At 56.8% G+C, this 25789-nt stretch overlaps 1 protein-coding gene and 1 long non-coding RNA gene across 2 annotated transcripts; both read right to left on the minus strand.

Moving 5' to 3' along the window:
- Positions 1–7045: 7045 nt before the first annotated feature.
- LOC149523165 (uncharacterized) lies at positions 7046–9702 on the minus strand. The gene is made up of 7 exons (XM_089769935.1): positions 9636–9702; positions 9414–9519; positions 8774–8878; positions 8249–8384; positions 7925–8019; positions 7524–7676; positions 7046–7164 (listed from the first exon to the last, which is right to left on the minus strand). Exons 4-7 carry the CDS (start codon positions 8361–8363, stop codon positions 7147–7149), a joined length of 381 nt encoding a protein of 126 aa, XP_089626061.1. The 5' UTR covers positions 8364–8384; positions 8774–8878; positions 9414–9519; positions 9636–9702; the 3' UTR covers positions 7046–7146.
- A 5730-nt stretch (positions 9703–15432) lies between these two features.
- Positions 15433–20342, minus strand: LOC149523166 (uncharacterized). Its single transcript, XR_016347102.1, has 3 exons — positions 20239–20342; positions 17905–18022; positions 15433–16536 (listed from the first exon to the last, which is right to left on the minus strand). It is a non-coding gene; the product is annotated as an uncharacterized LOC149523166 (long non-coding RNA).
- Between the last annotated feature and the right edge of the window lie 5447 nt (positions 20343–25789).

Consider the following 25789-nt stretch of genomic DNA (forward strand, 5'->3'; position numbering starts at 1 on the left):
GGTAAACTACCTGGCAGGAATCCCCTGGAATGGGAGCCGTCGCTACCAGGAGCCCAGGAATAACAAGACTCCAAAAGTCCAGCTGCCAGGCAGTTTGACCATCTCCTTCAGGCCAGTGGCCCAGAATTCCAGGACATCTTTGGGCCTGGGTTTAAAAAGAGGCAGTACCGTGTGCTCAGCCCCTTTTTATCCATCCCCTTTCCCTCCATTGGCACGCAACCCTCAAATGGCCAAAGGTTTCCCTTTCCCTCCCTCCTTGGTTAAACAAGCTGGTTAAACAGCTCGAGGTGATGGAGTGATAAGCACCCACTGACAGAGTCGCTCGGGTTGCAGGGCCAGCGTAAGTCCGCTTTTAAAACTGCCGGCCATAGCTGCAGCTACGGGAGGGGACTCTAGCAAGGGCCTGGAACAAGGAACAGGGCTCCACTCCTGCATGGGATTCGGGCTTCCCCCAGGCAGATGCTCTGTTGCTGCTTTCCTGTCTCTTCCTTCTCCAGGTGGAAGGGGACGGTTAGCCAGTGTTCCCTGCAAGCTGAGCTCTTGGGCGGCCAGCCAGGAGACATTCAAATGCTGCCCAGTTTGCTAGCCGGTAGCATGTGTTTCTAGTGGTGGTGCATGTGGTGTACTGGGTGTAGACATAGATCTTGTTGTTATAGTAACTGCGTTAGGTCACTGGGGGTCAGCCCAGCTGGTTTGGGTTTTTTCTAGCTAGCTCCGTGCTATGCAATAAAATGGACACTTGCAACTACTCAAGCTCTCTGTATTTCCACTGATTTCTTCCCATACTGTGAAACTCCACGTGACGTAACAGTGCACATCCGTGCATGCCTTGGTGCACATAACAAAATGTATTCCGCACAGGAGTGGGGGAAAAAGTAGAGGCATTATTGCCGCTAGCTCCTTACTGAAACTCAGTGAAAGGCAGGGGAAATGAGAGATCAAAATCCTGAGACTGACAGTCCCCAGGAACAACGGGGAGAGGCTAAAGTCCCAGTTCAGCCTGACTGGCAGAGCAGGGAGCCAGGAGGGAGCCAGGGTCGGCAGAGTGGGACTGAGCTAAGGAGAGAGCAGGGGCCCGCACTGAGCTGGGGAGCAGGGCTGGCCTCGGGGAGGGAGAAGGGGAGGCCGGGGTCAGGATCGGGGGCAGTGCGACTGGCCTCAGGGAGGAAGGGGGTCAGAGGCAGCATGACTGGCCTCGGGGAGGGAGAAGGGGATGCCGGGGTCAGGATCGGGGGCAGTGCGACTGGCCTCAGGGAGGAAGGGGGGGTCAGGGGCAGCATGACTGGCCTCGGGGAGGGAGAAGGGGGGGCCAGGGTCAGGATCTGGCCCTTCCCCCCCAGAGCTGCTTCCCATCCCCTCTTCCTTCCAGCCAGTTCCTGCCCCCCCCAGCCAGTCCCTCTTCCTCCCTCCCCCCTGCCCAGGATCAAGTGTGTCCGTTTTTTGGGGGGAGGGTCTACCTCGCAACCCTATGAGTCAGACCCGGCGCAGGCACCAAGTGATGGGGACTGCCGGAACTTTGGGAACCTGAGACTGTAGGGTGGGGGTTTGTGGCCCAAAAGGGGGCTGAGAAACCTAAGACAGACAGAGTAGGGGGAGCACCAGAAGGGTGACACAGTCAGGGCGACCCTAGAACTCTGTTACAGACCAGCTGGCGGCTGCTGGAAGAGGAGGGAAAAATAGGGGGTAAGGGTCAGAGAGGAAAGGGCTTGTGCTGAGGGGAGGGGGGCAGGTCAGGAGATGAAAGGGGAAGGCACCAAGGGTCAGGGTGTAGGAGAGAGACAAATGCCAGGGGGCCAAGTGGAGACAATGAGGAAAAGGACAGGAGGGGAGGTGTCAGTGAGGGGGGGGGCAGGATGCTGCTAGGAGAGGAGAGGGGAAGGGCTTTGGGGGCTAGAGGGGAGAAGAGGAGGTGCTGGGAGAAGGCTTGAAAGAAGGGGTGGGCATGAGGAAGGCGGAGATGGAGCAAGGCACGTGTAAAGGCACAGGGGCATGAGGGGAACGGGGGCAGAGGGTGGTGAGGGAGTGGGCAAAGTGGGTAGGGGCAGTGAGGGAAGGGGGAGGCACCAAGAGGGTGCAAGGGTAAGGGAAGGTGCAGGTGCCAGGGAGTCCGGGGGTGAAGCAGAAGGGCAGACACCTGCAGGGGAGGAACCAGCACCAGAGGAGAGAGGCAGGGCAGGTGTGTAGAGGGGGGTGTTAGGAAAGGGGATGAGGAGGGGTAGCTCACATGGTCAGAGTGGGGCTACTGGAGGAGTGGGCACAGGGGGAGAGAGAAAGGCTGCTGGAGGGGGCAGGTCTGGGGAAGGCCGAGGGCAGTGAGAAGGGCAGGAGTCAGGACAGCAGAGGTGGGTGAGGGATTGGGGGGCAGCAGGCACCAGGGGAGCTGATGGAGGAAGGGAAGGAGACAGGGCAGCAGAGGGGACAGGTAAGTGGTTCATAAGATATTTATGAATAACTTGGGTGCCACACTGACACATCCAAACAAGCCACAAACTCAGTACTGGTGCACAACACAAAATGTATTGTGCTCATGGGAGGAAACTCTTAGAGGGAACACTTCCCCCAGCCTCTCCACCCCCCGAGTTAATGTCTCACACATTGGGTTAATGCAATTGCAGGATCGTTGCATGAGGGGGGGGTTGGTGAGGGCCAAACTAATCCCTATTGGTAAGTGGATGGTGGGAAAAGTCCTTGGGGGGGGGGAGGTCACATGACACCTTTTATTTCTGGTCATGTGTCCATATTGCCCTGAAAGTGTTACCTCCAGAGGCGTGGCTAATGGGAGTCAGGGGGCGTGGCTAATGGGGGTCAGGGGGCGTGGCTAATGGGGGTCAGGGGGCGTGGCTAATGGGGGTCAGGGGGTGTGGCTAATGGGAGTCAGGGGGTGTGGCTAATGGGGGTCAAAGAGTACATTTAAAAACATTCTTTGGGTGCACACCCTAATGAAATGTGCTGCGCATGCCAATGGGCAGAGAGCAGATCCAGTCCTGGGAGCAGGGCTGCAGCCACAGAGTTATAGACGCCGCCCAGAGAGCAGATCCGCATGCTGGGAGCAGGCCTGCAGCTGTAACCCACACACCTGATGTGGGTCACTATCCTATGGAGTGGCACTGAGACCACGTCCAGCAAGCAATTATTACAAGGGAGCTCTTCAGCCTATGCTGAGAGGCAACTGACTTATAACTCAAGCTGTAGCAGCTCCTGCCCTAAGCTCCAAAAGTCCCAGGTTCTAATCCACCTGGTGGCAGTTGCACAGCCATGGAAGCAGAGGGGCCAGGGAACCCTCTGTACAGGACTCTCCCCCCCCCCCCCACACACACCCTTGCTTCCTGGAATCAGCCACCTAGGTGAATAAAGCTGGAAACCCCCATGCCTATAGCTGTGCACCTTTGCTAAATAGCTACAGCCATTCTAAAGTGCCCAGATCTCACAACTAAAAAGGAGACATCCCAATGAGCTGCTAAGCTGTGCTGCCTGCCTCGGACGAGGAGCGAGTGCTGTAACTCTGGAGCCTAATGATGGTGGTGTCCTCCAGCAGCCATTTTCAGATTAGTACAGCTGCCTCCCTGTGAACCAGGTGCCAGCTGGCCATAGGGTCCCATAGACCTGGCTTGTGCAGCCTAACCTGATAACCAAGCAGCCCATCCATTACTAGCCAGCCGATTACCTTGGGCATGGGAGACCATCGCACTCGTAATTCCTGGGGCCTTCACGCACTGACAGGGTTTGACTCGATCGGCCAGCTAGGGAGAAAGAAATAAACAGAAGGCAGAGGAGTCACCAAGAGATCAGAAGACCAGCACGATGCCTTATAGGCCGTTCAGCTGTGAAGAGTCACCAAGACAGGGCAGGTGATGCTAACCTGAGTTAGTCCATTAGCTGCGGCTAGGCTGGGCCACGAGAGGAGAGACAGGCAGTAAATCTGCAGCTGTCAGACCATAAGGAGGACACGGAGGTTTCGAAACCAGCTCAGAGAACAGGGCTGGGTAAGATGCAACCCACCTAACACTGTGATCGGGCCACTTTGTGTTTAGATCCTGCTGCCCATGCCGCCGAATTCTAAGTGGGGACTCAGGCAGCAGGATCCGATTTTAAATGATTCACGGCTCATGGTTACAGCAGGGGCAGGAGCCACGAGCCCTTTAAAAAGCTGTAGCAACGCTGGACAGCTGCCAGTAGTGGCAAAGCTGTGAGCTCTTTTCTGTGCTTTTAATTGAAAGCCTCAGCCACGGAGAACTCTGAGGGTGGGCTAGTCCACAACACCGCCCCTTCTGCCTCAGGCTCCGCCCCTTCTGTGGGTGGAGCCGGCCTATGACCCCATACCAAAATCCATTAAGTGGCCCCCTTCTGAAAATTATCGCCCACCCCTGTCACAGAATCATAGAAAAGTCTGAGTGGAAGGGACCATGATAGGTCCAGTGTTTCGCAAACTTTTTTTATAATGTACCCCCTTTAAAAAAAAATGTGTAAGTACCCCCAGTACCTACAGTTTTCAGACACACACAATTTTTTTCTACCGTTGCAACACATTTGTTTAAACAACTGCATCGTAGCCGGGCGGGCGATGGCATTTTTGGGTGTAAAAGGTACAAAAAGAATAAAGCGCTGTCAAACTGAAAACTAAAATTCAGTTTTCTCCAAATTTCAATTGTGTTGACGTGTCCCCCAGACATCTCTTGAGTACCTTTAAGGGGACTCGTACCACTGGTCGAGAAGCACTGATCTAGTCCACCCCTGCACCGAGACAGGACCAAGCATGTTTGTCTCACCTCTTGGCTCCTAGGACACGGCTTGAACTAACGCACTTGGAAAGACGTTATCGTATATACGCCCAAAGTGCTTCGTCTCAGTGTATTACCATAAAATCTAACCGACCAAACTCCGACCTTTCATTTCCCTGTCACTTGGCCAGCCACAGCCTCACACGCCTTCGGCATCGATCTCAAAGCCTTCGTCACGCTTTTACACACCTGTGCTGACACGCTTGTAAGCCAGGCACACTTGTGCGACACGTCCCAAAGCACTTGCTCCAGGGCATTACATCGCACTTGCCTGCCTTTGATGGACAGGGAAAGGGAGACCTGAAAGGCCTCTCCAAGGTCACCAGCACGAGAGTGAGCGCAGAATTGCGGAGCAAGGGTCTAGCACACAACTCTGTGCCTTAGTCACTAGGTGGCATTAGATTAGAACCCGGGAGTTCTTACACCCAACCCCCTGCCCCCTCCACTAGGCCATGCTGCTGGCCTCCCGCCTCTCCCCCAGGGCTTGGAGACAGATGGGAGGCTGGAGCCAGCCTGCGCAGAAGGGGCTGTAACGCTTACAGCACGTTCATGACACTGCCCCTGCGCAGCCCCTCTCAGATCCACACTCGGAACCCACAAGAAACACCCCAAGAGCGGAGATGAAACCGCCACTCACCTGCAGCCCAGCTTCCAGGAAGGGCAAAGCAAAAGCGGAGCTCGCGGATTCCAGCCCAGCCTGGCACCTGCTTCCTGAACTTTGGCCCCTTTCCTCCAAGATAGCAGGAGGCTGCTCTGGGCCTTTTGTGCCCACGACGGGGCATAAAAGCAAACTCAGCTGTTGGTTCCATCTTGCGGGCAGAGCCCCGGCAGACAGTGGCAGGCGGGGATATCGACTGACCCTCCAACCCAGGATATTCCCCCCACACCTGGATTCGCTTCCTAGTCATCCCCATCTCCCTGCACGATCCTTGTTTCTCAACCCGCCGGTCCGAGAAATTGTCAGAGCAGGTTGATCCCGACCTTGCCAAGGGCTTAGGTTACATCACAAGGCTTTGCCGCCACAGCTGGCTTGGCTTGGGTGTGTGGCAAAAGCCCCCCCCCCCCCCCCCGGCACAGCTATTCTGGCAAAGCCGCCAGCCATCACCACCACTGCCCTGCCTCTGTCCTGCTCCTCATCCCCGCCCCCACTCCTATCCCCTGCTCTCCTCCATCTCCTCCCCCTTCCCTTCTCCTGCCCCTCCCCATTTCCACCTGCCCTGCCCTGCCCATCCCCGTCCTCTCCCTCCCCCCGTCTGTCCCCCTCTTATGTGAGGGCTTTGCTGGAAACGCCCCCCCCCCAAGCCAGGGAGATCTCCCCTCAGGGAACAATTCAGCCCCCCCATCTCGCTCCCTCCACTCCACAGTATTTCCTCCATTCCCCGCAGTTGAAAATTTAGCTCCCCCATCCCCTCAGGTGACAGTCGGGCTCCCCCATACGCAGCTGCCTAGGTAGGCACCTCCGCAGCCAGAGCCTGCCCCTGGCGCCCACGTCCCCTCCCCGACTGCCTGTCCCAGGCGACCACCTGAACCTGCGTCCCCCATTCCCTCAGATCACAGCTCCCTCCCTGACCCTGCACCCCCCGACACCCCTCCCCCAGGCCAGACTCCTCTCTGGCACCCACACCCCCTCCCCCAAACCTTCTGCTCCCCCTTCACCCAGGTCACAGCTCCCTCCCTGACCCTGCACCCCCCGACAACCCTCCCCCAGGCCAGACTCCTCTCTGGCACCCGCACCCCCTCCCCCAAACCCTCTGCTCCCCCTTCACCCAGGTCACAGCTCCCTCCCTGACCCTGCACCCCCCCGACACCCCTCCCCCAGGCCAGACTCCTCTCTGGCACCCACACCCCCTCCCCCAAACCTTCTGCTCCCCCTTCACCCAGGTCACAGCTCCCTCCCTGACCCTGCACCCCCCCCGACACCCCTCCCCCAGGCCAGACTCCTCTCTGGCACCCACACCCCCTCCCCCAAACCTTCTGCTCCCCCTTCACCCAGGTCACAGCTCCCTCCCTGACCCTGCACCCCTCTAGAGCCCCTCCCCCAGGCCAGAGTCCTCTCCTGCGCCCATACCCCCTCCTGGACCCTGCACCCCTATCCACCGACCCAGATCATACCCCCCCCCCTGCACCCAGGCTCCACCCCTAAGCTCCCTTCTGCACCCAACCGCCCCGTCCCAGACCCCAAACCCCTCGGTAGAAATGTGGCCCTTGATCAGTTGCCAAAATGGCCCCCCCATTACAAATTATTGACCAAGCCTGATCCAAATGTTTTTTGAAACATTGTTTAATGAGAATGTAAATACAATTCAATACAATTGGGAGGGTTGGGGGGAGGGGGACGCAGCTGCTGGCTCCTCAGCTCTTGCTGCTCTCACTGGGTGTCTTCCTGCTGCAAGGGAAGCAGAATCCGTCACATTCATCCCTGGGGACTCAGGGGAACTGGCCCCCCCAGCATTTCCACCCTCCTCCCCCTGCTCTCTGGTCACCCCCCGTCAGGCCCGCAGGGTGAGCTCCTGACCCCCCCCCCCCCCCAGAGCTCCTGACACCTCGGCCCCCTCCCGCCTCCTAGGACAGTTTCTGTGTTCAGAGCCTCCCCCACCCCCAGGGACGCTCGCAGGGGCAGGAGGGATTCTGCCAGCAGGGACGTGGGGTGGGGGCAGCCTGAGGAAAGGGGCGGGGGACTCCCTGAGGGGATGGGAAGGAGACCCTGGCCCTGCCCCACTCTCCTGATCTGCTCCGGCTGCTCACCATGTATTCCAGGAGCTGATGGGCCTGCCCATGCAGGGCGTGGGCCAGGACCAGCCCGGCCTGGCTGTGGCGCCGCAGGGGGGAGCGGGCAGCGAGCAGAGCCTTGTCTAAAAAGGAGTTCTCCTGCTCTGGTGTAAAGAGCTGCCCAAAGACCTGGAATCAAGAGCACAGGAGGTTTCAGCTGACGGCCCAGAGCCCGGCCCCAACTCCTGGGGCTAAAACAGCTTCCTCCTCCCCCAAACTCCCTTCCAGACCCTGCACCCAGACGCTCTCCTCACCCGGCACCCCAACCCCTGCCCCCGGTCACAGCTTCCTCCTGCCCCCAAGACCCTCCTACCCCCACGAGGGCCCCAGCCAGCCCCACCCCCGAGCCCTGCCCTGCCCTGGCAGCGCGTCCTTACCTCTCCCACCCTCACGCTGTTGCTGTGAGCCAGGACCCATCTTTCTTTGTAGTAGTGTCTGCACCACAGGTCCTCTGCCTGGTGGATGTTGAGGCCTGCAAGAGACACAACAGGGTCATTCTGCTGGCAGGTCTGAGCCCTTCCCCTCCCACGGGTCCCTGCAGGCATCCCTGGGCAAATGGAGGGGCACAGGGGGCAGAAGGGGAACACAGAGGGACGCATCCCCCCTTGGGCCAGTCTGGGGGAAAAGGGCTGGGTCCCCTCCCCCCGCCGCCGGCACCCTCAGGGTGTCCCTGGGGCCCAGGTCCCGGCTGGGTTCCTTACCCCTGTGGTGCAGGAGGAGTTGATACAGGCTGTGCACCCCCTCCCGGGCCAGCCGGCTGACGTCTTCGGATGGGTCCGAAATAAAAAGGCCCAGCTGGGCCACGTGGTGACCCATCCTCGGCCAGTCGGCGGAGTTCTGAGGGGAGAGAAGAGGGGGGGTCCCTCAGCATCCTGGGGCTGCACGTCCCATGCAAACGGCCGCCGAGGCGGGTCTGAGCTCGGGGGACGGACAGAGACACCTCCCGGGGCGGGGCGGGGCCGGCCTTGCGAGGAGACAACCCTGAGCAATGGCCCCGACTGAAGGGTCACTCCGGGGGTGGAACAAGGGGATCCACTGACGGCCACTCCCCAGTCCCCAGGCCCAGTCCCTCAAGAGCCCCCCTGAAGGGCCCAGGGTCGCCCCTCCCCGGGGAAAGGAGAACGCGGCCCATTCCCGGCCCATTCCCGGCCCTGCCTCTGCCTCCCGGGGACGCTCCCAGCCCCGCGCCCTGCAGCCCCAGACCCCCCGGCTCCGAGGTCACTTACGTCAAACCCCGGGAGGGTGGTGGCGACTCCCAGCAGGGCCGTGGTGCTGCCAAGGGCCCTGGCTCGCTCCTGGGGCAGGCGGGACTCCAGCCACGGGCTCAGGTGCTGTGGGGGAAAGAGGCAGGTCAGGACCCGTAGGGAGGTGCCGGTTCTGGGCAGAGCCTGGGGCTCCTCTCGGACTGTGCCCCCCCCAGCCACTGACACTGCTCCTCTCTCGGCCCCCCGAGGAAGCAGGGACAATGGCCCCGTCCCCCCCACGGGGCTCACCTCCATGATCAGCTGGAGCCGGGCGGTGTCTGGGGACTCGGCGAGGAGGCTCGCCAGTAGGGCCTGGAGGTCGTAGGGAAGGGCCCGGATGAACTGCTGCAAGACAAGGGGGAGCCCTGGGTCAGAGGGGGGTTGGGGGATCCAGGCCACCCGCTGGCTCCGGGGTGCAGCCTAGAGCAGGGTCTGAGCCGCCTCGCAGAGCAGGGAGGAGCCCAGGCTGGGCGTGGAAGGGACGGGCCCCCCGGGAGAGCAACGGGAACCCTGGAGGGAAGGATCCAAACCTGCAGCTTCTTCCCTCCCTCTGCCCCCCCCCCCCCCCGACTCCTCTCTGGAGCTCCAGCCCAGCCCGGGAGCAGGGCCCGGAGGGACGTACCTGAGTGTGGATGGGCTCCTGCTGCCAGTCCCCAGACACTGTCTGTCCCACGGCCGCCGTCAGCAGGGGGCTCAGGAGCTGGGCCCGCAGGGGAGGCTGCAAGGTGCTGGCAGGAGAGAGGGGCAGAGGCTGTTAATTCAGCAGCAGGAGACAGAGACTTTCCCACTCCCTGGCCAGGGGATCTGCTCTGGGGGGAGTCGGCGGGGGGGGGGGGGTCGGTACCTGAGGCTGCAGGCGGCGTTGAGGCAGTCGGCCAAGACCAGCGGGGGGGCGAGTCCTCCATGATCTCCTGTGAGACCCAAGGAGACAAAGGGGCGTGTGAGGCTGGGCCCCCAAGAGACGCTCACGCGGCCAGCGCCCCCACCCAGCAGGATCCAACCCCACTGCCTCCCACTGCCCTGTAGCCCCCCTGCCCGACACAGGGCCCCTCCCAGCACCCCCCTCCCAAACCGGGACCAGCTCAGTCCTTGTCCCCAGGCCGTCTCCTGCCCCTCACTGCCCTGGTGACCAGCCTCTGAACCTCCTCATCCCTGCTCCCCAGGCGCATCCCCAGCAGCCCGCACGGCTCCCTTCCAGCCCCCCATGGCCCGGGGAGACCCCTCCCTGTCCCGAATCCCCCTTCCTGTCCGGCACCCCACACCTGCCCCATTTCTGTGTCCCTCCCTCCTCCAGCATCCCCACCCACCCTCCCCATGTCCACCTCCAGCCCTCCTGGCTCCACCCATCCCGTTTCCAGCACCCCCACCCGCCGCCATGGCCCAGGCAGACCCCTGTCCACCCCACGTATCCCCTCCCCTCCTCCCGGCTGCCGCGACTCGCTTACAACGATCCTGGCCATCATGGTGTCCTTGCAGCAGCGCGGCGCCAGGGTGTCCTCGCCCCTTTGGAGGGCGGCGAGGCAGGCGAGGGGGATGGCCAAGAGGAACCGCTGCAGGGCGGCTGGGCTCTGCACCCCAGAGAGAGTCTGTGAGCCTGGGGCCTGCCTGCCCCCCACGGACAGCTGCAGGGCTCAGGCCTCCCAGGAGTGGAGGTGGGAGCTGCCGGTTGTCCAAGCACCCACACTCCCCCCCCAACTGCTGCCTCAGGCTTGTGGGGGCCCAGCTGGTGCATGACAAGAGCCCCCAGCTTGGGGGGTCCAGGTCATGCAGGAGAAGGGGTCCCAGGGGGATCCCCAGGGACAAGCCCCTCCCGGAGGGGGGGGGGACGTGCTGGGAAGGGGCCGGACAATCTCGGGTCCCCCCCGTGTGGAGAAGGTTCCTACCGTGTCCCGGGTGTGGAGCTGCTCTTCGATGTCGTAGATGGCCCCTTCCTCCACCCGGGAGTCCACCCGCTCCTGGCAGAGCTCCGCCGAGGCGCAGGGGGGCTCTGTGCGGGAGGGAAGGGACCAGGGTGACTCCAGCGGCCAGCAGGGGTCACGCGCCCCCATGTCAGGGACCCAGGGCAGGTTGGGCCCCACACGCCCCTCGCAGGGACCCATCCCCCTGCCACCCTCACATCTGCCAATGCTCTCAGCAGAGCCCCCACCAGGAACAAGAGAGCCAAGCAGCCCCCCCCCATCCATTGCCCAGGCTGCGGGGCAGACACTGGGGCTGCCCCCCCCCTGGGGTACTGGGTGAGCCCCTGGGCCCAGCGTGTTCACGGCCCCTCACCTGGGTCTGAGCGGCTGCAGGAGGTGGCCCGGCTGCAGCTGGAGGCCCAGGCGCTGCTGCTGACGGACCTGGACCCACAGCTGCAGGGGCTGGTGCGGGGAGCGACGGGCTGGGGGCTCCCGGAGACTGGCAGGTCCCCGGGGGCCGGGCAGGGCGATGCCCCCTGGTGGTAATGGGGGCTGGGCTCCCGGGGCAGGTGTTTCTCTCCACAGAGGAGGCCCCGGAGCCACCCTACCCGGCTCCCCCGCTGGGCTGGGTCCCGCCTGCCCAGCCGCCTCTGGAGCCAGGTCCGGGGGGGCCTGGCCGGTGGGCGAGTCGCCCCGAGCTGGTGGGATCCAGCTTCCCCGCCCGCGGGGACGGAGAAGCTGCTCCCCACCGGCCCTGGGGCCATCTTCAGGGCTTTCTTGAACCACAGCCGAAAACGTTTGGCCATGCTGGAAATGAGGGGAGCAAAGGGGAGCTTGGGGCGCAGCCTGATGAACGAAATCCAGGGGTTCCAGCTCCCCAGAGCGACTGCCCCCAGCCCCCAAATGGCCCCTTGCTTATCGGTTCGGTCTTGCACAGGCACTGCAAGGACCTGAGGGTATGTCTACACTACCCCGCTAGTTCGAACTAGGAGGGTAATGTAGGCATACCGCACTTGCAAATGAAGCCCGGGATTTGAATTTCCCGGGCTTCATTTGCATAAGCGGGGAGCCGCCATTTTTAAAACCCCGCTCGTTCGAACCCCATGCAGCGCGGCTACACGGGGCACGAACTAGGTAGTTCGAACTAGGCTTCCTAGTTCAAACTACCGTTACTCCTCATTCCACGAGTCTCCTGCCCATCAACAGCCCCTTCTTGGCCAATCAGGGGAGAATCTAAGGTGTGGGGGGTGGAGCGTTCTCCCCAAAGACACCGGCATAGACTTGTTCCAGCCCCACCTCCCCAGTCCCCACAATGGGGGCTGCATCCCCCACCCCACGGCTCCTGCAAACCACCCCCCGTCCTTCAGCTAGTCTGTTGGGTCCCAAGCTGGGGGAGGCAGCAAGGGAAGGTCACAGAGGAGGCAAGAACAGAGCAGAAATGTGGGGGGATGGAGGAAAAGGGAAACCAACCAGGAGAAAGCCCCAGTGGCGCTAAGGACGCAGCCCAGGTGAGGAATCACCTTCTGGCCCTTGACCGAGGGCTGGGCCTGCCTGGAACCCAGCCGGCCCCGGGCGGGATCCAACCCCTGGGGGCTCTTACCTTCGTCACAAAGGTGTCGGGATGTGGAACTCACAGAACGCGAACGAACCGTGAGGAGGAGACGCACCAGAGCTAAAGCAACCGGGGGTCTCCAAAGTCCCCTGGGCCCGCCCCCCGCTTTTATCAGCCTGAGATGTGGGTCCCTCTGTGAGGTCACCACCTCCCCACCTGCCCTTTGCCTTATATGCTGAGGGCTGCCCAAAGCCCCTGTGAGGTCACCGCCCCCCCCCCCCACCCTGCCAGGCAAATGTCCTGCCTCTGGCCACCCCCCTGGGAAGTTTGAGCCATTACTAGGGGTCCCTCCCCCTCCCTCATAGGCTGCTCCCTGCCCTACACTGCAGGCTTCTTGCACGAGAGCTGTTTCACGCCGGAGTTCTTGCGCAAAAGGTCTCGTGCAAGAGTGCCTCCACCCTGCCATGGGCTTTTGCACAAGAGCGTCCATGGCAGTGTGAACGCTCTCTTGTGCAAGAAAGCTCTGATGGTCATTTTAGCCATAAAAGTGTCTTGCTCAAGAAGCCCCTGGTGCCCGTCCACGCTGCCTTCTTGCACGACAGCTCTTGCACAAAGGGGGCTTAGTCATCGTCGGGAGAGGAATAACTCCTGTGCAAGGAGCCCTGTTCTCTGATGCTTTACTGCAAATTTACTTCTGCAAGAACACACGTAGAGTGTAGACGCGCCACAAGTTTTTTCGCAAGAACACGCAAAAACAAGCCATGTGGATGTTTTCTTTTTAGGCAAAAGCCCCTTTTTGCACAAGATCGGTCGGCCTTTTTGCAGGCATAGGGATCTTGTGGGAAAAGGGGGTTTTTTGCACAAAAAGTAAACATCCACACGGCTTGGTTTTGCGCACAAACCCCGAGCACAAAAACGGATCGGCAGAAAATATGCAAATGACATTGCGTGTCATAGAGTCCCTCGTTAGCATATTTGTTGCCAAAAAAACTCGTTGTGTAGACGTAGCCTAGGAGAGAAGCGATCTCAGACACAAAGCCCTTCAGTAAGAGGGCATAGCCCTGGGGCGTGGTAGGAGACGTACGGCAGACATGGGAGGTCACTCTCCTAGCTATTTGGCACGGAGGAGGCCTCAGCTGGAGCACTGTGTCCAGATCTCAGGGCCATGCTTTAGGAGAGAGAGTCCAGAGGGGAACTATGAAAAGGGATTAGGGACGTTAGATATTCACTGAGTAGTCAATTAACCTCATGATTTCTTATCGGTTACTTGACTTTTCGATAGTCCCCAGGGGCCAGCTGTCTCAGTCCTGGCTCGCGCTGGGTCCGGGACCTACCCCCTCTGCGGCTCTGCATTTACAGTGTGTTAGGAGCCAGGCAGGCAGGCAGCCTCGCTCAGTTCCAGTTTGCACCAGGTCCAGAAGCTCAGACCCAGCCCCCAGGCAAGGGCTGCTGCCAGCTTGTGCTGCTGCCTCTGATACAGAGGCAGCAGTACGGAGTGCCAGGAGGGAACTGGTCTAAAAAGCACCTCCCCTTGCGACCTGGCTGCCTGTCATCCCACGCTGCTGCCTCCGTTTTTGGCGAGAGAGAGCCGCCTGTCTTGAGACACCGGTGGGGAGTCGGATTTTCAAAAGGCAGGTCTCTGTCCTTTGTGAGCCTTCCAAAGCGCTTCGGTGGGGGGAGGGGGCAGGAAGGCGGACGACACTCAGGAATTGTAGCACCCAAATCCACGGAGTGTTTCGCCAGCACCTCCTGCAACAGAGCCCAATCCCTGACAGGCTTTTAGGCAAGATAGATCATTTGAAAAAATGACAGACACAGGGTTTTCCGTCACCGCTCTCCCTTTCTTTTATTTCCCTGGGCTAACTGGCTTGTTCCTCTTTGGCTAAGGATGGAAGGGTATGTCTACACTACAATGTTAGTTCGAACTAACGGACGTTAGTTCGAACTAACATTCATAGCCGCTACACTAGCGCTCCGCTAGTTCGAATTTGAATCGAACTAGCGGAGCGCTTAGTTCGAACTAGGAAAACCTCATTTTACGAGGCTTAAGCCTAGTTCGAACTTACTAGTTCGAATTAAGGGCTGTGTAGCCCCTTAATTCGAACGAGTGGGAGGCTAGCCCTCCCCAGGTTTCCCTGGTGGCCACTCTGGCCAACACCAGGGAAACTCTATGCCCCCCTCCCGGCCCCGGACCCCTTAAAGGGGCACGGGCTGGCTACGGTGCCCGTGCCAGGTGCAAGCCTGCCAGCAGCCAGCCAGCAGACCCTGCACCTGGCACGGCACAGAGCCACCCACCCGATGTCCCCCAGCCCACCCCCTCTTTCCGGGACCAGGCTGGCGGCTCCCGGAAGCTTGCCCGGGACCGCAAGAGGCGGGTACATTCCTGGGCTAGTGCGGACATCGTGGACCTTGTCCACGATCTCCGCACTAGGCACAGGAAAGTGGCCATCTAGGGCAGGAGAGCTGCCAGCCTGGCCACCCAGGAGCAGGTTTGCATGAAAATCAAGGGGGTCCACTGAGACCCCCGACCCTGAGCCCTGAGCTTACAATGGCCGTCCTGGGTCAGACCAAAGGTCCATCTAGCCCAGTAGCCTGTCTGCCGACAGCGGCCAACCCTAGGGACCGTGGAGGGGATGGACCAAAGACAGTGACCAAGCCATTTGTCTCGTGCCATCCCTCTCCAGCCTTGCACAAACTTTGGGCAGGGACACCACTCCTACCCCCTGGCTAAGACTACTCCATGGACCCAACCTCCATGACTTGATCTCACTTCCCTTTAAACTCTGTTCTAGTTGTAGCCTTCACAGCCTCCTGCAGCAAGGAGTTCCACCGGTTAACTATTTGCTTTGTCAAGAAGAACAACTTTCTCTTACTAGTTTCAAGCCTGCTACCCAGTCCTTTCCTTTGGTGTCCTCTAGTCCTTCTTTATGGGAACTCATGAAGAACTTTTCTGAATGCACCCTCTCCACCCAACCCCTGCTTTTAGAGACCTCTATCCTGTCCCCCCTCCGTCTCCTCTTTTCTAAGCTGAACAGTCCCAGTCTCTGTAGCCTCTCTTCATCTGGGACCTGTTCCCAACCCCTGATCATGTTAGTTGCCCTCCCCTCTCCCAGCCTTAATCTTCCCCTCTCCCACCTCCTTTTCCCAGTCTCCCCCAGTTTTGTTCAATAAAGACAGAGTCAATGTTGGAAGAAACGTTATCTTTATTTTGTACATCAATAAGAAGGGGGGCTAGGGAAGGGTAAGTGGAAGGAGGTGAGGGAGGAATGGGGTACGAGCCCCCGATGGGGAGGACTGGGCTGGCTCTGCAGGCTTCTGGGGGTGGAAGCTCTCCTGCAGCCCCCCGATTACCCCCTCTCCCCAGATGGCAGCCTGTGGCAAGTGCAGCCGGGCTGATGGCTGAGTGGTGTGATGTGCCCAGTGTGGGTACTCCGGGCACTCCAAGCCAGGACTGGTTTTCAAGCGGGGCACCCCTTAGAACTGTCTGTCCGGGGTGGGGGTCGGGACCCTTTAAGCGCAGCCCTCGGCTAGCCTGAGACTGCATCTCCACGCTCTAAGTCCTCCTCTGATGCCCTGCTGGCACTGCTTCCGGCCATCCTTAAGCCCTGTTCAGAGTCCACTCAATGTGGACTTGCTAGTTCGAATTAGCAAAACTAGTTTTTAGTTCTAGACGCGTTAGTTCGAATTAGCTTAGTTCGAACTAGCGCTGTAGTGTAGACATACCCGAAGAGAGGAGCCAGCAGGGGTAGAATGAATTGTGTACCAGGTCCTGGAAACAAGAGCATCTCCTCCAGATCACCCATCCACACCTGAACTGTTTAAAAGCTTGGCTGCCAATAAAGACACCTTAGCTCAGCAAATGCCAAGCCAGGCACCTGTGTTTGGACACGAGGGGTGCACAGGGATGTGAGAACCAGGAAGGCTGATCTGTGAATTCACCCCCAACCGTCCCAGTACAAGACAGACGCTTGCGCCAACCAGCAGGGGTCACTGCTCCTCCGGTTTGGCTTGGACAAAGGTGCCCATCTGTTTGGTGTTCGCGTCTCGGAGCTGCGCCAGCTGCCTCTGGCCACGGCGGAGCAGATACTCGATGTGCATCACGTCGGCCCGGGGGATGCTGGCGTTCTTCCGGAACTCGGCCTGGATGCGAGGCAGGAATCCCGGCTTCTCCCGGCCGGTGCGCAGGAACTGCCTGTACAGGCTCAGGACGTGCTTCTGCAGCTTGCTATGCCGGGCCATGGTGCGCCTGGGGAGCCCTCCCAGGCCACGGGGGGGCCAGCGCCACGAGGCAGGGGCTGGAAGTGAACAGAGGCGGAGATGTTAGAGCAGCATCTCATTCCCAGACGCGCCTGTGCAGGCATTTCCATGCACTTTTCACCCCCACCTGCTAGGGTTACCAGATGGTTTAAAAAAAATACGGAACAGCAGGGGCCGGGGGGGGGGGGGGGGGGGGCGGGACTGGCTGGAAGAGAGGGGGTGGGGGGGAACCGGCCGCCGGGAAGCAGGGCTGGCTGGGAGGGGGCTGGAGGGAGCGGGGCTGGCCGGGGGCAACCAGCCGTCGGGAAGCGGGTCTAGTTGGGTTGAGGACCAAGAGGTGGGGGAACCGGCCGGCAGCGCTGCAGAGATGTACCAGAGCCTGGGTCGGATTCATCTTTGGTGGGCCCTGGCTCCTAGACCATAGACACACTCCCCCCCACACCCCCCCGGAGGCCCTAGGGAAAATGGCACCCCGGCCCTGTGGACATGGTGCCCTCTCTGTTTCCCTTGGCCCCGTAGGCACTAAGCTCCACTCCTGCCGCCCAACTCCTACAAGGCCCGACGGATTTCTCTGTGGCCCCCGACCCAAAAAAGGATCCCCCCAGCCCTGTGTTAGGGGATACGAGGGAGTCTGGCTGGGACGTAAGTGCAAATAACTCTGCTCTTAGCAGCTCTGAACCGATGGGCTCTGCCCTGTGCCCCAACCAAGAACCCTAACATAAGAACGGCAGTACTGGGTAGCCTGTCTGCTGACAGTGGCCAGCACCAGGTGCCCCAAAGAGGGTTGACCAAAGACAATGATCAAGCGATTTGTCTCCTGCCATCCTTCTCCAGCCTTCCACAAACAGAGGCCAGGGACACTATTTCTATCTCCTGGCTAATGGCCTTTTATGGACCTAACCTCCGTGAAATTATCTAGCTTCTCTTTAAATCCTGTTATAGTCCTAGCCTTCACAGTCTCCTCTGGCAAGGAGTTCCACAGGTTGACTACACGCTGTGTGAAGAAGAACTTTCTTTTATTAGTTTTAAACCTGCTACCCATTAACTTCATTTGGTGTCCTCTAGTTCTTCTATTATGGGAACTAATAAATCACTTTTCTTGATTCACCCTCTCCACACCACTCATGTTTTTATAGACCTCTATCATATCCCCCCTCAATCTCCTCTTTTCTAAACTGAAAAGTCCCATCGCTTTAACCTCTCTTCATATGGGACCCGTTTCAAACCCCTAATCATGTTAGTTGCCCTTTTCTGAACCCTTTCCAAGGCCAAAATATCTGTTTTGAGGTGAGGAGACCACATCTGTACACAGTATTCAAGATGTTGGTGTCCCATAGTTTTATACAGGGGCACCCTGAGTTACCAACCCACATGGCAGTGCCCATTAAAAACCCACCAGGACTTACCCAGCGTTTATATGCAGAGGTCCCGCACCAGCAGCAACCTGCACTGGACAGGAAACCATCCGCCCAGCACGCGCGGGAAATCACAGGAACCCAGCCTGGACGGTCCGATGCCCCAGCCCTGACAGAAGAAAATCAAGGTGTGCTTGAAGTGCCACGCCCACCATCCCTTGGTCCTCTGGGGCATTCGGCACATCCTGCTGGGTGAAAGGGCCGGTCACAGCTCCAGGGTCTGTCACACTTCAGGGCCTTTGGCAGCTCCTATTCACCGGGGTCAGGCAGATAATCGCCCCGAGCTTTCCCAGCACTTTTCAGCATCAGCTCTCAAAGGGGGGCAGCGTGACCCCCATGGGAGCAGGGGAATGTCAAAGAAGGAATGGGGCGGGGCAGGGGAGGCAGCCAACGGCTTCTCCTAATTCAGTGGTCCCCAACCATTTGAGGTTTCCCGGCGCCAAGGGGCGTGGCCGTTTGCCCGCAGGGCGCCCTGGCGCGGGGACCCCCATTGTGCACCTGGGGGCGGGGACCCCCCCATAGCCACATTGCCGGGCGGGGCCCCCCCATAGCCACATTCCCAGGGCCGCCCCCCCCCCCACAAGCACCGCACGCCCAGGGCCGGGCCCCCCGCCAAGCACCGCGTGCCCGGGGCCGGCGCACCCTGCAAGTGCCGCGCGCCCGGGGCCTGCGCTCCCCCCATGCACTACGTGGCCATAGCGCGGCAGCCAATCTGCGGCGCCCCCGGGGCCGGCGCTCACTGTGCACCATGCGCCCGGGGCCAGCTCCGGCACCGCACATGCGCCACGTGCCCGGGGCCAGGCCAGCCCTGAGCACTTGGCGGGCGCATACAAATGCGGGCACCGTGTTGGGGACCACTGTCCTAATGTTAGCAGTGGGGACACCAAGTTCGGAAGTGAATGGTTAACCAGTAAGCCGGTTATGGTTAACCAGTGGGGGCTGGAGCAGCCCTCCACCAGCCATAGGCACAGGGCACTCTGGCACGCCACGGGTAGGGTTGCTCAGCAGTCACAGCAGTGTGCCACGGGGGTAGGTGTGTGGGCTGCTCCAAGTCCATCTTTAACACGTTCTACGTGTCCCATTTAATCGGTTAACTGGTTCAACATATTGTTTAACTGGTTAGCTAATTAAATGAGATTTTACATCCCTGGCACCAAGGTGGCTAAAAGTAGGGTTGAACTGGGACTAGAAATTCCAGGATTTTGACTTTTTTTTCTGATCTCACACAGTTCTGCAAATAAATTCACATTTTGTTTAGATTTTAACTATTTTTAAATGTATTACGGTGGATTACGGAAGATAAACTTTAAAGAGAACAAAGAGTCATTTCAGGAATGGAAAACTACATTTTAATGTTCTGAAATGGTGGAGTTTTCCCCTTCCAAACAAAAGGTCACTAAAATCAGTGTTTTCCAATGGAAAAACACCCCCTCTGAAAACTTCCTTCCAGCTCTAGTTAAAACGGCCGTATTTTGAAGTGTATAATCAACCTCTGGAACTCACTGCAAAAGGATATTAATGATGGTGAAGGAAAGGGGAGGGAATCATAGAATCATAGAGCTGGAAGAGACCTCAGAAGGTCATCAAATCCAGCCCCCTGCTCTAGGCAGGACCAATCCCAACTAAATCAACCCGGCCAGGGCTTTGTCAAGCTGAGACTTAAACACCCTCTGTGTACAGCCTGTCTGATCCCTTCTGGGGAAGCATGGGTGGGAAGAAAGAATTAGACAGGGTTAGACAAACCCGTAGGTCTTGGTTGACTTCGTCCTGCTTCAGGGCAGGGCGCTAAACTTGGGGACTGCTCTAGTCAGACCAACATTTCAATCAATCTTGTCAAGAAACAGGCAAAAAAAAACCCCAACCCAAACCAGGGAGAAACACGTTCCTTGGTTTGTAAACACAGACACAGAGAACAGCTCCTTCCGCTGGGGGGGTGGGAATAAAGAAAATAATCCCTCGCCCCCTCCCCTTCCTATTTGGTCCTAAAGGATGAAGATTTGTGCAGGCTGCGGGGGCAGGACTGATATTCAGGGAATGGGGAGCATGGGGGAGAAGGGGGCAGCTTGCTTACAATCCAGGGGCAACCCCGTGTCTCGGGGCTGGCCCAGCAGAGGCGGGATTTCTGCAGCGCAGGGGGACACGAGGTGAAACAAGCAGCGACTCGGCCGATTGGGGCTTGTTATTGTAGGGTCGCATTGAAGCAGACACTGGCACCAGCGTCGCCTCCAAGAGCGAGGGGAGTGCGCGGCCTGGTAACCCCGGACGGACCCGGACCTGGACCCCCCTGCGCTGGGGGGCCAGGAGTCACCGCCCCCCGCCCCTCACCTCCGCCTCCTGCCTGCTCGCAGCTCCCGGGCCCGCGGCAGCAGCTGTGCCAGCCGGCTCCGAATGTTGAAACACCAGCAACATTAGCCCTCGCTTCCCATTGGCTGGAGGGCCCCAGGGGCGGGCGCAGGAAAGGGGAAGCTCCGCCCTTCGAGGGCCACGTGGGCCGGCAGTGGAAGTTGCAAGTCAGCTGGAGGAGAGAGGGGCCCGGCCCGGCCTGCGCACGTGGCTTTCACCGCAGCGCTCACCTGCCCTCACGCCCCACGCTCCTGCTTTTCCCTCCCTGCGTTGTTCGACCCAACCCTCACCCAGGCATCCACCCAGTTCACCCCGATTCTCACCCCTTTTTAAACTTGTTCCTAAGAAACCCCGATCGGTTCCTGGGAAATTCCCAACAACTCTTATCAGTGGTGCCTGTTACATACCAGCTGGGTTTTCCCTTTGATATTTACATACCCCCTGCCTCCTTTTTTCGCCCCTCCCATTTTTTCCTCCCCTGTTCATTTTGGTTCTGGACATACAACACTCCAGTCGTCTGAAGAAGTGGGCTATGCCCAGGAAAGCTCATGATCCCATTGACACGGTTTGTTAATCTTTAAGGTGACTATATGTTGTGTTTTAAGTTTTTCCTGTTACAGACTCACTCAGCTACCCCTCTGAAACTCGTGGGCTCTGTCTACACTGCAGGCTTCTTGCACAAGAACTGTTTTGCAGAAGAGTTCTTGTGCAAAAGGTCTTCCATACGAGCGCGTCCACACTGCCATGTGCTTTTGCAGAAGAGATGTGCTTTTGCACAAGAGCATCCATGGCAGTGTCGACACTCTCTTGCACAAGAAAGCTCTGATGGCCATTTTAGCCGTAGGGGTTTTTTGCGCAAGAAATTCATGTTGCCTGTCTACACTGCCGCCTTCTGGAAGAGCTCTTGTGCAAGAGGGCTTATTCCTCGTGGGGAGAGGAATAACTCTTCCGGAAGAAGCCCTGTTTGCTGATGCTGTACTGTAATACTTGTGCAAAAACACGCACGCAGTGTAGACACTCTGCAAGTTTTTGCGCAAGAACAGCTGTTCTTGTGCAAAAAGCCTGCAGTGTAGACATAGCCTTAGAGGGGCAACCCCAACAGTCATTACTAACAAGGAGTCCTGTGGCACCTTGAAGATTTATTTGGGCATCAGCTGTTGCGGAGGAAAAGCAGGTCCAAGTGTTTTTTACCCCTGGAAGCGGATGCCCAAATACACGTGTTAGTCTTTAAGGTGCCCCAGGGTGCCTCTGTTTAAACAAGTGGAAGAGAAGGGCCTGTGTGCACCTCATAGGATGCCAGGCTAGACTGAAGATCACAATGGCCCTCTCTGGCCTGGAAGTTAATGAATGGTTACATCTGGCCAGGCTGCCTCTCTTTATGCTTGCATTAACTAACTGGGTTATTTGCAGGTGTTGTACTCAGTCCAGCTGTGTCGGAGCGCCTGCTGCTGGAGGAGAACGCAAAAGTTCTGTTACCTGGTTTGTAAGTCTGGAGCCTTCTCTACTGCATGAGGTACAAGCCACCTGGCTCTTCGCTAAAGTTGCAGAGCCGAGTCACTATCGCTGGATGTGGTCTCCGTGCCCAGAGTCCCCAGAGACCACAAACCAGATAAGATTCGAAATCGCCCAAGCAGATTTTTTGCGTAACAACATGCAATAATAGTTGCCAGCGAACAGACTCAGCGCTGCGCCGCTACACTTTATGGAAGCCGTGGCAATGTCCTAACACCCACTGAGCACCATCCAGTGCCCCCACACAGTCAGCTGGTGAACACCATTTGAGGTGAACTTTTATACATTCCTGATGTATCAGGTTGCTACCCCCTGTTACCTGGTTACCGTCCCTTACCTTGCAGAAGGGGGCTTACTTCCTAGTCTTCATACTGTCAACTTACTATCTGTTATGCTGTCAACTTTGACCTGGTCCTGAACATAGGTCGGTATGTACTTTATTTGTGGGAGGTAAATGGTACCAAGATGTTCCTTAGGACAATCCACAGAACTACAGACCGGTCAGCCTTACCTCACTCCCCGGAAAAATCATGGAGGGGATCCTCAAGGAATCCATTTTGAAGCACTTAGAATAAGGAAAGGGATCAGGAGCAGTCAGCATGGATTCACCAAGGGCAAGTCATGCTTGACGAACCTGATTGCTTTCTATGACGAGGTAACTGGCTCTGTGGACATGGGGAATTCAGTGGATGTGATATACCTGGACTTATTCTTGCCAGCAAGTTAAGGAAGTATGGATTGGATTAATGGACTGTAAGATGGATAGAAATTGGGCTAGACTGTTGGGCTCAATGGGTAGTGATCAACAGCTCGATGTCGGACTGGCGGTCAGTTTCAAGCAGAGTACCTCAAAGACCGGTTCTACGGTCGGTTTTGTTCAACATCTTTATTAATGACTGGATGAGGGGATGGATTGCACCCTCAGCAAGTTTGCCTATGTCACTAAGCTAGGGGGAAAGGTAGATACATTGGACGGTAGGGTATATGGTGCAGAGTGTCCAAGACATATTGGAGGATTGGGCCAAAAGAAATCTGATGAGGTTCAACAAGGACAAGTGCAGAGTCCTGCACTTGAATGGAAGAATCCCAAGAATTGTTATAGGCTGGGACCGACTGGCTAAGTAGCAGTTCTGCAGAAAAGGACCTGGGGGTTACAGTGGATGAGAAGCTGGATATGAGTCAACAGTGTGCCCTTGTAGCCAAGAAGGCTAATGGCATATTAGGGTGCATTAGGAGGAACATTGCCAGCAGATCTAGGGAAGTGATTATTCCCCTTTATTGGGATGTGGTGAGGCCACGTCTGGAGTATTGTGTCCAGTTCTGGGCCCCCCACTACAGGAAGGATGTGGACGCATTGGAGAGGGTCCAGTGGAGGGCAACAAAAATTATTAGGAGGCTGGAGCACATGACTTAGGAGAGGCTGAGGGAGTTGGGCTTGTTTAGTCTGCAGAAGAATGACGGGGGATTTGATAGCAGCCTTTAACTATCTGAAGGGAGGTTCCAAAGAGGATGGAGAGAGGCTGTTCACAGTGGTGACGATGGCAGAACGAGGAGTGATGGTCTCAAGGTGCAGTGGGGGAGGTGTAGGTTGGATATTAGGAAAAACTCTTTCCCTAAGAGAATGGGGAAGCACTGGAATGGGCTAACTAGGGAGATGGTGGAATCTCCATCCCTAGAGGTTTTTAAGTCCTGGTTTGACACAGACCTGGTTGGGATGATTGAGTTGGGATTGGTCCTGCTTTTGGGCAGGGGGCTGCACTCGATGACTCCTGAGGTCTCTTCCAGCCCTGGGATTCTATGATTCTAAGGCAAGGGACTTCTTTTATTTGAGAGCCCCAATTCCTTCAACAGCAGTATAGGTCTAATCCATGGAGCTCCTGAAGAGCAGCTCTGCATCCCTTTCTATGGCAGCCCAACTGTCCTTGGAACTGGTCAGACCAGTGTGACATCCCCCTGTGTAGGCATAATGAGCTAACGTGTCCTTCACTCCCATGCACCAACTTTGCCACTTATCAACTATGTTTTTAATTTGTTCGAAGGGAAAGCTGAATGAAGCCAAAATTAATGAGTGTTTTAACTTGTAACAAAATACAGGACTGTGTAGCACTTTAAAGACTAACAAGATGATTTATTAGATGATGAGCTTTCGTGGGCCAGACCCACTTCCTCAGATCCACTATTTGATCTGAGGAAGTGGGTCTGGCCCACGAAAGCTCATCATCTAATAAACCATCTTGTTAGTCTTTAAAGTGCTACATAGTCCTGTATTTCGTTTCAGCTACACCAGACTAACACGGCTACATTTCTATCACTGTTCTAACTTGTGTTTCTGTTCCCAGGAAATGTTGAAACGGTAGATTCCTAGGGACTGTCAAGTAGAAAGATTGACCCAAATTAGTTACTTGTTTACTTTCTTTGGCTCCACTGGAATCTTACAACAGGGATTAACTAGCTCCATTCATATCTATAATTAACACAAACAAAATCTATGTTTAGTGACAGGTAAGGTTTCCTGAGCACATGTCTAACAATCCAGACATTTAAAATCAGAAGTTAGTGGAAGGAGGCTGAAAAAGGTGAGGCTTTCGAGAGAAAAATTGCCCGAGAAAGGGTTATTTTGAACTCCAATTTACTCTGTATCAACCCATTTTTCCATTAAACCAACCTGAAGTACTATAAATAGGACTCAAAGTTTATGTCCTATGTTTTAGTTTTTGTCATAAACACCACAAGAAAAAAATATAAAGCAAATGGGAAAAAAGGGAGGATGCGAGTTATGAAAAAGCAAACAGTTGATAGGAGAAGCTAAAATTGGGGGAAAAAATCTATAACCAGTAACATAAAGGATAATTAGGAAATGTTTAAATATATCGGGAACAAAAGAAATCAGAGGAATGGTAAAGATCCATTACTGTATAAGGCTGGTCAAATTGCCAATCATGATGAAAAAAAGAAACTTCAGCAACCTGCTTGGAATTTAATGCGTTGAACTACACACAAGCCATAAAGATTGGATGTCTTTCTAAAACATATGTGGTAGCTCAACCGAGGGATGTTAAATTGCGCTTAATCAGCTAATCCAGTAGTTGGTGGAATTTCCATCGACTACTCAATTAGTCAATAAGGGTATGTCTACATTAGCTCGTTAATTTGAGCTAGGTAGGCAAAGCAGGCAACCGGAGTTGTAAATGAAGCCCGGGATTTAAATAGCCCAGGCTTTATTTGCATGTTCCCGTCCGGTCGCCATTTTGAAATTCCACTAGCCCGAAGTAACTGCTGCGCAGCTATAGAATGAGATGTAACAGTTAATTCGAACTAAGGACTTAGTTCGAATTACCGTTTCATTGCCACATGTAGCCGGCAGGAAGGGACCTCGAGAGGTCGAGTCCAGTCCCCTGCCCTCATGGCAGGACCCAGTACTGTCTAGACGAGTGTTTCTTAAACTTTTTAAGACCGAGGAACACCAAACAATTTTTTTTTTTAATGAGGATTTTTTGTTGACTCCTGAGGTCTCTTCCATTTATAGGATTCTATAAATGTGCTTGGTACCTGTGCCTGGACCTTTATGCTTGATCTGGCTTATACTATTTCTCTTTCCTGCCTGCGGTTCCACTGAGCCAAAGTCTTGCTTCCTAGATTTCAGGCCTGTTGCTGTTTTTATGTTACCGGCCTTTATTCGGGCCTGCTGATTTTATGTTACCAACCCGCAACTTACTACAGAGGCAACTGAGTCCCAAAAAGGAGGAGCAGCTTGTTCAAAAACACAGCAAGCCAGTGGCAGCGCTAGGAATAGGACCCGTATGTCCCAACTCCCTGTCCCCTGCTGTACTAACCAGACCAAAATACTTTGACCACCAGGGTCTGAAGCCCCACAGACAGGGGCCACGGATGGGGAGGGGGAGAGGCAAAGGGGGCAGTTGTCTCGGGAGCTGATGATTTAAAAGGGTCCAGGCCTCTGGGTCACTGTATCGACTATTATGGCAGCCGCCACTGCCAGAGACCCGGGCAAATGAAATCAATC

The sequence above is a fragment of the Pelodiscus sinensis genome, chromosome 18 (genome assembly GCF_052426305.1).
Source record: "Pelodiscus sinensis isolate ZL-2025 chromosome 18, ASM5242630v1, whole genome shotgun sequence".
Classification (NCBI taxonomy): domain Eukaryota; kingdom Metazoa; phylum Chordata; order Testudines; family Trionychidae; genus Pelodiscus; species Pelodiscus sinensis.